We start from the raw sequence: 12,195 nt of genomic DNA on the forward strand, positions 1-12,195 counted from the left end.
GCGTAGTGAAGCACGCTGGCAAATCGTTCACAAAGACATTAAATAGTAGAGGGCCAAGAATGGAACCCTGAGTTACGCCACTAGTAAGATTTATATACCTAGATTTAACACCACTCAGTTCAACGTACTGTCTACGATCAGACACATAAGACGTAAACGAATGATCAAACAGTCAAATGCCCGTAAGAAATCAGTATAAACTACATCAAGTTGTCCGCGAGAGTTTAATGCGGCAGATACATATTGAACAAAACTTAATAAGTTAATGGTAGCAGATTTACCTCTATAAACCATTCTGACATTCAGCTTTGCAAAGTTATTGATGATGGCTATTGGTCGATAATTCGCTACACAGCACTTATCCCCCTTCTTGTAAACGGGGGAAATCTTGCTTAATTTCCATATCTTTGGAAATTCATAGTTTTTGATTATTAAGTTGAAAAGCAAGCAGTCCTTGACTAAAAATGCAGGTCCCATCTGAGCTCGTTGTAGTCTTTATCTTGAATTGTGTATTAAGTCAAGGCCACTGTAATACAGGAATACCATATCAACACTACACTGGTGTCAAATAACGTACTGGTTCGGCTGCAAACGGTCTCGGCTTAATACACTCTTGCGGGCGAGGCGCTACAGATAATACCATATCAACACAACACTGGTGTCGAATAACGTACTGCCTCTGTTTAATACACGATGTCATACTATTAAGCCGAGGTCGCTGGCGGGCGAGGCGCTATAGTTAATACCATATAATCACAACACTGGTTTCAAATAATGTACTGCCTTGGCCGTAAGCGGCCTCTCACCGTTATAATTAATAGCATATCAACACTACACTGGTGTCAAATAATGAACTGCCTCGGCTTAATACACGATGTTATGGTATTAAGCCGAAGTCGCTTGCGGGCGAGGCGCTACAGGTAATACCATATCAACACAACACTGGTGTGAAATAACTTACTGCCTCTGTTTAATACACGATGTCATACTATTAAGCCGAGGTCGCTGGCGGGCGAGGCGCTATAGTTAATACCATATAATCACAACACTGGTTTCAAATAATGTACTGCCTTGGCCGTAAGCGGCCTCACCGTTATAATTAATAGCATATCAACACTACACTGGTGTCAAATAGTGAACTGCCTCGGCTTAATACACGATGTTATGGTATTAAGCCGAGGTCGCTTGCGGGCGAGGCGCTACAGGTAATACCATATCAACACAACACTGGTGTGAAATAACTTACTGCCTCTGTTTAATACACGATGTCATACTATTAAGCCGAGGTCGCTGGCGGGCGAGGCGCTATAGTTAATACCATATAATCACAACACTGGTTTCAAATAATGTACTGCCTTGGCCGTAAGCGGCCTCACCGTTATAATTAATAGCATATCAACACTACACTGGTGTCAAATAATGAACTGCCTCGGCTTAATACACGATGTTATGGTATTAAGCCGAGGTCGCTTGCGGGCGAGGCGCTACAGGTAATACCATATCAACACAACACTGGTGTCAAATAACGTACTGCCTCTGTTTAATACACGATGTCATACTATTAAGCCGAGGTCGCTGGCGGGCGAGGCGTTATAGTTACTACTATATAATCACAACACTGGTTTCAAATAATATACTGCCTTGGCCGTAAGCGGCCTCGCCGTTATAATTAATAGCATATCAACACTACACTGGTGTCAAATAATGAACTGCCTCGGCCGCAAGCGGCCTCGGCTTAATACACAATGTTATAGTATTAAGCCGAGGTCGCTTGCGGGCGAGGCGCTACAGGTAATACCATATCAACACAACACTAGTGTAAAATAACGTACTGCCTCTGTTTAATACACGATGTCATACATGCCCTGTTCACTCTTATTCAATATTACGTACTCTTTTTAGTTAGTTAGGGTGCCAGTCCCCTGTGGCGCTGTCGGCGCTTCCAACATTCGGATTGATATGCGCCTGCGTAAGGTAACGCCACGTTAGTGATACAGGCAGTGTTTGTTTGGTACGCCATATTTGTTTTCTTTTGCTCTTGAACCCTAGATAAGTACGCTTCGTGATTTATTTAGAGTTTTTGGTCTTTTCTTCTTTTGTGCTGACGATTATATTATTATCAGTCTTTTTCAAGGCTTTTTACTGTTATTGTCAATTAGCGAGGTAAGCGATTAATTATTTCAAATTTACATATTATATTTACACCAAAATTAAAAATACATATAGTTCGTTTTTTTTCTATAATACCTGTCAATGTAAATTTTTTAGGGTTTCTGCTGGTATTATCTAGGATCCTTATAAAATGTATGTTGTTTTCCTGATTTTTAGTAACATTCTCAGTAACTAAATAGATAAGGTTAAAATACTAATAAATTTTCAGATAAATACGATTTTAACGAAGTACATATTTTTATAATTTAAAAACCATTATTACATCTCTACGTAATATCGTAGCGCACGTCACACCTAACATCAGCGCCAATGACGACTGGCACCTTAACTAAATACTTAATACGAGGATTGTGATGAGAGATGCCTATCTATATATACCTTATCTGTGATGTCATACTATTAAGCCGAGGTCGCTGGCGGGTGAGGCGCTATAGTTAATACCATATAATCACAACACTGGTTTCAAATAATGTACTGCCTTGGCCGTAAGCGGCCTCTCACCGTTATAATTAATAGCATATCAACACTACACTGGTGTCAAATAATGAACTGTCTCGGCCACAAGCGGCCTCGGCTTAATACATGATGTTATAGTATTAAGCCGAGGTCGCTTGCGGGCGAGGCGCTACAGATAATACCATATCAACACTACACTGGTGTCAAATAATGAACTGCCTCGGCCGCAAGCGGCTTCAGCTTAATACACAATGTTATAGTATTAAGCCGAGGTCGCTTGCGGGCGAGGCGCTACAGGTAATACCATATCAACACAACACTGGTGTCAAATAACGTACTGCCTCTGTTTAATACACCAGTAATACACGATGTCATACTATTAAGCCGAGGTCGCTTGCGACCTTACTGTTATAATTAATACCATATCAATACTACACTGGTGTTAAATATTGGACTGCCTCGGCCGCAAGCGGCCTCGGCTTGGTAACGGAGCGTTATACTTTCTCTGTCCTAACTAAATCAAAATTGTTGATCACTATTATATTGAACGTTTGAGCGCCTCGCAAGTGGCCGCGACTTAACGTCCTCATTAATCATTCTTGGTCGCTTACGGCCGAGACGCTACAATTCACAGCATATCAATACTATATTGGAGAATCCAATATAACAAAATAACTTTATCTACAATTTTTTTTTTAAATTTAATTTTCTTTCAAAATGAGTGACTTCATAACCTCAAAAGATAACATTAAAAAACAAAACAGTTTCCAAGCAAATTTTTTGACAACCCCATAATGTCTCCGAAAATGTTGAAGTTTTCATAATCTCCCCTCAAAAAAAAAAAACTTCAAACCCCCAAAAAAATTGATGAGTGTTCAAAATGCATAGACGCCAAAGCGGCTTGAAGGCGTTCAGAGATGGATCGAATCGTTTGGTAGCCAATAAACAAACCAACACGCCGAATAATTTCGTATTATGTTCACTTTGCGAAGAGAAATTTAACCCGAAAAATTTACCGAATGGATGTTTAGGCGATCAAGAACGAAGCATTCGCGAATACAGCAACGCCCTCGATTACATTAACTCCTGTCATTCGATCATAAACCACATGATGGCTCAAAACAAAGAGTTCAAAGAAAGTTTCGTGGCGATGCCGAACGTGCCTAACTTTTTAGAATTATTTTCGGTACTTTTAACGCAAGATTTTGAATCGAAACGTCACCAAAAAGAAGTTTTTGAACCGCGCAATACAAGATCGGGAATTATTAAGAAAAACGATGATGGTCATAACAGGCTTGTTTCGGATAGTGAGACGTCCGACTTTGAATCGGAAGTTTTTATTCGCGCGAGTAAAACGAATTTACAAAAATTTAAAAGCAAGTTACCACGAACTGAGGAAACCATTTATGAAGAAGAAAACCAAGAGAATGTTGTAACGAAAAGATCGAAAAGCGTTAAAAAATCACCGACTTCATCACCTCAAAGAAGTATGAGGTATAGTGATGCTACTTTACCGAGTACCCAAGAAGTTAGCAATAAAAGAAGTAAACCAAGATCGTACTCGGCGAATGCACCAAGAACGAAAAACGTGATTGAGAAAAAAAGTGGGCATGATTTAAGCGGAAATTATTCTGACACTGTTATTAGTGGAAGTTGTAAACAAAGCGATTTAACTCAACAAGATTTAGACAAATATGCCAAAGAACTTCTTGGGTCCGACCAAGGAACTCCTATTCATTCCCCAAGATCAAGTAATTTTAAATTATAAATTTATTTTTTTAAATTAAAGCAAAAATTTTTAGCCTCCCCGCATAATCGAACCCCAAACAACGAAAAATCCCCAACAAGATCTACCAGAAAATCCCCCAAACCAACATCTCCAAATCAATCAGGTCATCGTTACACAGAAATCTTAAAAACGCGCTATTCCGATACTCAACACCGCCAAAACGCAACTTTAGCGGACTCTTCAAAACCACCTTCATTACAAAAAGTGACACATACCATGGAAGCAACTCCATCTCAAAATTTAGACCAAAATGGGCATCATAACCAAAATATTCGGCGCCAAAATCAAATTAAACGTCAAAAACCGTCGGTTAGTCAATCAATGACAGATCAACAATCTCCGAGTAGATCCCAACCAATAGGTGTTAAAATATCTTCACAACCCGGTAGTAATTACGCGTTTTTTGGCAAAGAAAAAATAATAAACGAAGAAGTTCCGTATGAGATGCAAGATTTTGCCCAAATTAATAAAAATCGCGCGAAAATATCTTGCGATAAAGACCAAGATGTATACGAGGGTCGCAAAGTACACTTAAGAACAACCCCGTCGAAATTGGGCGTGCAAAAAGGAAAATTAAAGGAGCAATTTAATATGAGGAAATTATCGCCGTCTGATATGAAAATAATCGAATCTCAAGTTAAGTTGTTTGTTGGTCAACATGTTAATGAATCGGATGGTATTAAAACCGATTCGGATATTGAAGAAGATTGCAGTAGTAAGATTTTAAATTAATTTTAAATTTGATTAAATCGTTTTATATTAATTTAGAAAAACAAGTTGAAGATCGGCCGGTAAGAATTAGCGATGAAAGGCCGCCGAAAAATTTTAGGAGGAAACAATCAGAATCGGAAGACGATGAAGTGGTGAAATTTCCGGAAGAACATGCTTATTCAACGACGACGGATGGTTACCAAAGGATCCATCAAATCGGGAATAATCAAAAAAAAAATGCAATTTCGGATGAATCTTCGGATATAAAAAGCGATGACGATGTCGTTTATGATCAACGGAATTCGCGGCCGGTTAACGTTCATCGAAGAACGACAGGTAATTATCCGTTTAATTATGCGGCGGTTAGACATTAATAAATTTTCAGTGGAATCGTGTGTGTTTTTAAGATTGTTATTCGTAAGTGTCGCATCTTTTTTATACATTTTTTTAATGAAATCAATAAATGTGTATTGACTACATTTTAATATATTCTGTTTTATCAATACCATCTTTCAGCTGATGTACCTATTTCAAAAAAGATTAGTCGAAAAAATGCCAAGGAGGCAAAACGCAGTCCAAACATACTTAGATGAAACATGCGAAGCAGCTAAGACCACAAAGGATTTCCAAAAATAAAAAGCATACTAGAAATGGCTAAATCAAGTTACACCAGGAAACAAAGCTAATTGTAGAAAGGAACTGTCAAAATATAAAAAAATGTTTAAGACTACCTTAGACGATACATGGGACAAAAAGTGTAAGGAACTATACTAGTTAGGAACCTAGTACGATCCTTAAAAAGCAATAACAATGAAAAATTAAACATACCACTCATACCTGCATCAGTTATGAAAAGAACCTCAGTTCATACAAACCCCAGAAACTCATAGAGTAGAAGGGCCTGCGTAGGAATAAAAGCAGACCAGGTAAAAAATGCACTAAACTCAATGAAAAACAACAAGGCAAGCGATCCAGAGGGGTTTCAAATTAAGCTAATCAAAAAAAAAATTCCATAGGCTTGGAAGAAAACTCTAATTCATAAAAGAGGAGATGGAAAGAACTGTAATAACTACCGATGTCTAACAATCACAAATTCCTTCTTACGGTCAAATAGTCAAAAAATTTGATACAAGAAGAATGGGCACCATGTGAAATGGATAATATATTCAGTGTAAACCAAATCACAGAGAAGAAAGTAGCTACAGGAAGAACACATCTCTTATTTGTGCAATGGAGTCCAAAAAAAGTGATGTCTGAAAGAAACCAGGCTGGAGGTTTGCAATCGGAAGTCGAAAAACGCTATAAACCACCATTATATATACATATAAACAGCTAATCTGTCAACATTGTCCTAATTGCTTGACTTTGTCTCCACTCTATTTAATATCATTTTTGATATCATTCAACATAGACATCATTGGTCTTCCTCAACATCGTGTTTGGATCTTCTTACATCTCCTCGCGATATTTTGGCTTCCCTCAACATCTTGCCCATCGTTCTTAATTATTAAACATTGTCCCTGACTTCTCTCAGTATCATTCTTGATATCTTCTGTATTGCCTATGGCATCAACATCCATTGATCGTTTTCATGCTGATCTTTTCCAACATTGTAGATTGATATTCGTTTTCATCTATGTTAATAAGACTAAAATATTGCTTTTGTATTTGGTAATAACTAATAACTATGATAAGGAGAATCTTTATTGAAAAAACTTATCTTACCTCTTAAAGGGGTCCTCATGGCGACGATACTTCTTGACATCCATCGTTAAGATTGGAAGTTGGAATTAGTTCTGATTGGAATCGTCGATTTTTGCAGTATTTATACGATTCTCGATGAAGAAATGTTGCTTTATCAAACGTGTACCAGTCACGAACCTTTTTTGGTGTGGTAATTGCTTTGGAATTTTTTGGGTAATGTTAAAGTTTGATAAAGGCTATCGGCAAATTCTTTTCCAATAATAGAATTACCTGCGACGATTCATTATAATGAAATTCTCGAAGAATTCTTAATCTGAAAAAGTTTGTTAACTCAAGTTATGTCAGAAAAAGTGGAAATTTCAAAAAAATCACATCGATCTTAATTTGAAGAGTTTGAATGTGATTTATATCTCAAATTGAAGATAAAAAGTTCAATACCTGCATAATATGTAGAAATAATGGGGTAACATATAAAATATTTGTAGAAAAAAACATCTAATAGGAAAAGTTGTTCTTTAAGGTTATGTAAGAAAAAGCAACAAATCACCCAGATCTTGTCTTGAAGAGTTTCGATGTGATTTATATCTCAAATTGAAGCTAAAAAGTTCTATTTTTAGAGTATGTGTAGAAATAATGAGGTAACATACAAAATATTTTTAGAAAAATCTAATAAACTAAATCCTCCATTTAAACTAAACAGTTACTCCTGCCATCTAGTGGCACTGAACCGTGTTAAAACCTAGTTTGACATTTCAAATCACCGTTTGATAATTTTTTTAAAATATTATATATAAAATATTATTTTATTAATACTTTAATATTGATTAATTCCGAAATTTAAGTTTTATTTAATTAATAAATTTTAATGAAAAGACCTTATTAAACAATTGCTCCCGCCATCTAGCGGTAATCAACCGTATCAAATTAAGTTTTTTTGACGTTTTAAGCGTTTGTTTGTGACTTCCTAAAAAACGCGGATTTTTAGAATAAAAGTGTTTAAGTGACCCTCGAAAATACTCAAAATACTTTTTTAAACACTCAATGTATTCATTCTGAGTGATTTAAGGTCCTAAAACGTGATTTTTTTGCTTCAAATGAATCTTCGAAGTTTTGACAGAAACAACTTAACCTTACGACCTTGACGATTTAAAATGTTTGTGATTTTAAAATATTGGTGTGATTATTGCAGAAAGAACATAGTAAGTCTTATTAATTATCTAATTAATTACATAATTTATGTTTATTAATTAATAGATTTTAATAAAATCTATTTTTAGAATCAAGGTTGTTGGATGCTTAGACTATCATTTCGTTTTTTAATTTTTAACTCAACTTTATTTATTTACGAAAAAACTGAGAATTAATAAATGAAACATTTTAATGTTAAATTGATTAATTTAAACGAAAAATTAATAATTTATTTAATTATTCTAAAAGTAATCCTGCATTTAAACGACTACACCCGCCATCTAGTGGCAACGACCCGTATCAAATCGTATTTTGACATTTAAAATCACCGTTTGGTACTCTTCCTAAAGTACGTGATTTTTACGAAAAAAAAGTTTAATTACACTTGAAATGCAATCAAAACACGTTTATAAGCACTCAAACTACATATTTTTAGATATTTAAAACCCCGCAAAGTGAGTTTATTGCTCGAAATTAATCAGCCAAGTTTGACAGGACATAACCTAACTTTTTTATCTTGTCAATTTGAAAATTAACAAAAATATTTTGAAATATCTTTATTTATGTTTGGTTTTATTTCTTCCAGATCATCCAGTACCATTCCGATGTGTCCGTTGAACTGTCATGTAGTGAAGAAAAAGCGAAATCTAATAAATTTGATATCGCTGAGTTTTCTGCTGTCACTTAGAGTCATAATGGTAAGATTTCAGAGTCTATATTATTATGTTAAGTTGTTAATCTGGTTTTCTAATCAGATCTTATCGTCCAACGAGATCGTATTCATTTGGGATATGTCACAATATTTTTTTTAGATCAAGATTTTGCATCAAATTAATCAATCTGTCAGATACTTCGACGATTAACATTTTATCCCTTTATTACATTTATAACTGAAAACTCACAAAGGGAATGAAAATCAAAAACTTTATTAAATCAGGAAAGACGTATTTATTATTAATAATAATTGTTTTTAAATTATTTACGATACAATTGATTAGATAATTGGTTAACATGGTATGTATTGATAAAGTTGGAGTGGTTTCGCTTAATCATGCAAAACATATGATTCATAAGTATCTTATCTGCACTTAATAATGCGGTTATTATGGTATATATTGTTAGGAGGCCTTCAAAAGTGATAAATCAGTCGCAAATCCCGGTGAATTAAGTGTTTATTTTAACTTGTGGTTTCCTTAATAATAATTAATATGACTATGGATGGGGATGACGGAGACGACCATGGTGGATATCACGGAGGCGACCATGTCGGACATCACGGAGGCGACCATGGTGGACACCACGGTGGGCATCATGGTGGCGACCATGGTGGACATCACGGAGGCGACCATGGTGGATATCACGGAGGCGACCATGGTGGACATCACGGTGGACATCATGATGGACATCACGGTGGATATCATGGTGGACACCACGATGGGCATCATGAAGGACATCATGATATTCATCATAGACCCCACATACCACCGTCCTCACGTGTATATCCACACCGTCCCAGACCAAGATCAGAGTGTGTTTGCTGCACGATTCTTTAAAACAATGTTAAAACCACCACAAAAATTTAAAAAGGTATTTATTACCAAAAAGATTGATTACATTTTTTTCAATTATAATACTTAATTTATAGAAATATAAATAATAATTGCTTCGTTAATTCTTCGGCGTCTTCTTAATAAGTCGTAATAAAATTTTTATTAAATAGTGCAACAATTACAAGAGCAACACCCACAGCAGCAATTAACACCACATCCGCAACAATCATAGCAACCACTGCTGTCTGGTTGTGAATGATCTGGAAATATTTCAATCGGTGGGTTGGGAGCTATTTCCGGTTGTATCTCAATGGGGGGTGCCCAAGCTGTTTGATCTTCGGGAGGCATGTGCCACGGTGGAGGTGGGTGATTCCATGGATCATAAGGAGCAGCCGGCCATCTTCCTTCGGGGTCATCACCCATCATATTAATACACCGGGGTTGCACTGGGGTTGGTTTATTTGAAATAAAACTGGTCTTTAACTGGGGGTTTACAATTATTTTATTTTATTCTGATTAAAGTTATTTAATTCTCGAAAGAGTAAGACAGACTGACTTGATGTTAGAAATAACAATTATCATTGCGACGACGGCGACTGAAAATGAAAAATTAAACATACCACTTATACCTGTATCAGTTTAGAAAGAACATTATGGAAGCAAATTGACACAAGAAAGACCTCAGTTCATAATACAACCTTAGAATTGAATCAAGGCGGTACATGAATTATACAGAGGGGCAAAAGACATCATTGGTCTTCCTCAACATCGTGTTTGGTATCTCCTTACACCTCCCAATATAGTCTTCACGAAATTTTGGCTTCCCTCAACATCCTGTCCATCGTCTTCCAACATCGTTCTTAATTATTAGATATTGTCCCTAACATCTCTCAATATCATTCTTGATATCTTCTATATTCCCTATGGCATCAATATCGTGTTTGGTTTCGTTTATATATATACACTTTCCCTACCTTCCAAGTATTAACATAGTCTTTGCTGTCATTTAACATTATCATGGACGCTGATCTTTTCCAACATTATAGATTGATATTCATTTTCATCTATGTTAATAAGGTTAAAAATATTACTATTATTAGAATCTTTATTGAAAAAGTTTAACTTACCTTTTAAAAGGGTCCTCATGACGACGATATTTCTTGACATCCATCGTTAAGTTTGAAAGTTAGAATTAGTTCTGATTGGAATCGTCGATTTTTGCAGTATTTATACGATTGTTGATGAAGAAATTTTGTTTTATCAAACGTGTACCAGTCACGAACCTTTTTTGGTATGGTAATTGCTTTGGAATTTTTTGGGTAATGTTAAAGTTTGATAAAGGCTATCGGCAAATTCTTTTCCAATAATAGAATTACCTGCGACGATTCATTGTAATGAAATTCTCGAAGAATTCTTAATCTGAAAAAGTTTGTTAACTCAAGTTATGTCAGAAAAAGTGGAAATTTCAAAAAATCACATCGATCTCAATTTGAAGAGTTTGAATGTGATTTATATCTCAAATTGAAGATAAAAAGTTCAATACCTGCATAATATGTAGAAATAATGGGGTAACATATAAAATATTTGTAGAAAAAAACATCTAATAGGAAAAGTTGTTCTTTAAGGTTATGTAAGAAAAAGCAACAAATCACCCAGATCTTGTCTTGAAGAGTTTCGATGTGATTTATATCTCAAATTGATGCTAAAAAGTTCTATTTTTAGAGTATGTGTAGAAATAATGAGGTAACATACAAAATATTTTTATAAAAATCTAATAAACTAAATCCTCCGTTTAAACTAAACAATTACTCCTGCCATCTAGTGGCACTGAACCGTGTTAAAACCTAGTTTGACATTTCAAATCACCGTTTGCTACTCTTCCTAAAATATATGATTTTTACGAAAAAAAAAGTTTAATTACACCTGAAAAGCCATCAAAATACGTTTATAAGTACTCAAATGATATATTTCTAGTGATTTAAGACCCCGCAAAGTGATCTTATTATTTCAAATTAATCAGCGAAGTTTTGACAGGACATAACCTAACTTTTTTACCTTGTCAATTTGAAATTTTTGTGAATTTTTAAAAATTGGTATGGTTTATTTAAGAAAAAGCATGGTAAGTCGATTGATTTTATTAATTTTACATCATATGACAATTATGACATAATAAATAAAACTTTTTAAATTGTATTTTGACATTTCAAATCACCTTTTGCAATTTTTTTTAAAATAGACAATTTTTATTAAACTGAGTTTAATTACACCGGAAAAGCTTTTATTAATACTTTAATCATTGATTAATTCCGAAATTTAAGTTTTATTTAATTAATAAATTTTAATGAAAAGACCTTATTAAACAATTGCTCCCGCCATCTAGCGGTAATCAACCGTATCAAATTAAGTTTTTTTGACGTTTTAAGCATTTGTTTGTGACTTCCTAAAAAACCCGAATTTTTAGAATAAAAGTGTTTAAGTGACCCTCGAAAATACTCAAAATACTTTTTTAAACACTCAATGTATTCATTCTGAGTGATTTAAGATCCCAAAACGTGATTTTTTTGCTTCAAATGAATCTTTGAAGTTTTGACAGAAACAACTTAACCTTACGACCTTGACGATTTA

General features: G+C 34.9%; 2 protein-coding genes and 1 long non-coding RNA gene across 12 annotated transcripts in view; 2 read left to right on the forward strand and 1 right to left on the reverse strand.

The window, feature by feature from the left end:
* LOC111418634 (uncharacterized) overlaps window positions 1–12,195 on the forward strand; it is a 28,312-nt gene that overhangs the window by 3,137 nt on the left and 12,980 nt on the right. For 4 of the 10 annotated variants that reach the window (XR_011640373.1, XR_011640372.1, XR_011640370.1 and 1 more), the window contains exons 3-5: window positions 8,607–8,718; window positions 8,833–9,607; window positions 9,741–11,689. Coding sequence is in view for 6 of the 10 variants with exons in the window: in XM_071195948.1 (XP_071052049.1) it covers window positions 8,626–8,718; window positions 9,254–9,607 (447 nt within the window). In the remaining 4 variants the exon portion in view is untranslated. The other 6 variants (XM_071195949.1, XM_071195951.1, XM_071195950.1 and 3 more) reach the window with 6 other exon arrangements.
* On the forward strand, window positions 2,753–5,607 carry LOC139428858 (uncharacterized). The gene is made up of 3 exons (XM_071195947.1): window positions 2,753–4,379; window positions 4,431–5,132; window positions 5,186–5,607. Exons 1-3 carry the CDS (start codon window positions 3,509–3,511, stop codon window positions 5,500–5,502), a joined length of 1,890 nt encoding a protein of 629 aa, XP_071052048.1. The 5' UTR covers window positions 2,753–3,508; the 3' UTR covers window positions 5,503–5,607.
* Window positions 6,001–7,504, reverse strand: LOC139429785 (uncharacterized). Its single transcript, XR_011640375.1, has 3 exons — window positions 7,271–7,504; window positions 6,854–7,145; window positions 6,001–6,776 (listed from the first exon to the last, which is right to left on the reverse strand). It is a non-coding gene; the product is annotated as an uncharacterized lncRNA (long non-coding RNA).

Source organism: Onthophagus taurus, chromosome 5, assembly GCF_036711975.1.
Source record: "Onthophagus taurus isolate NC chromosome 5, IU_Otau_3.0, whole genome shotgun sequence".
In the NCBI taxonomy this organism is placed as follows: Eukaryota; Metazoa; Arthropoda; class Insecta; order Coleoptera; family Scarabaeidae; genus Onthophagus; species Onthophagus taurus.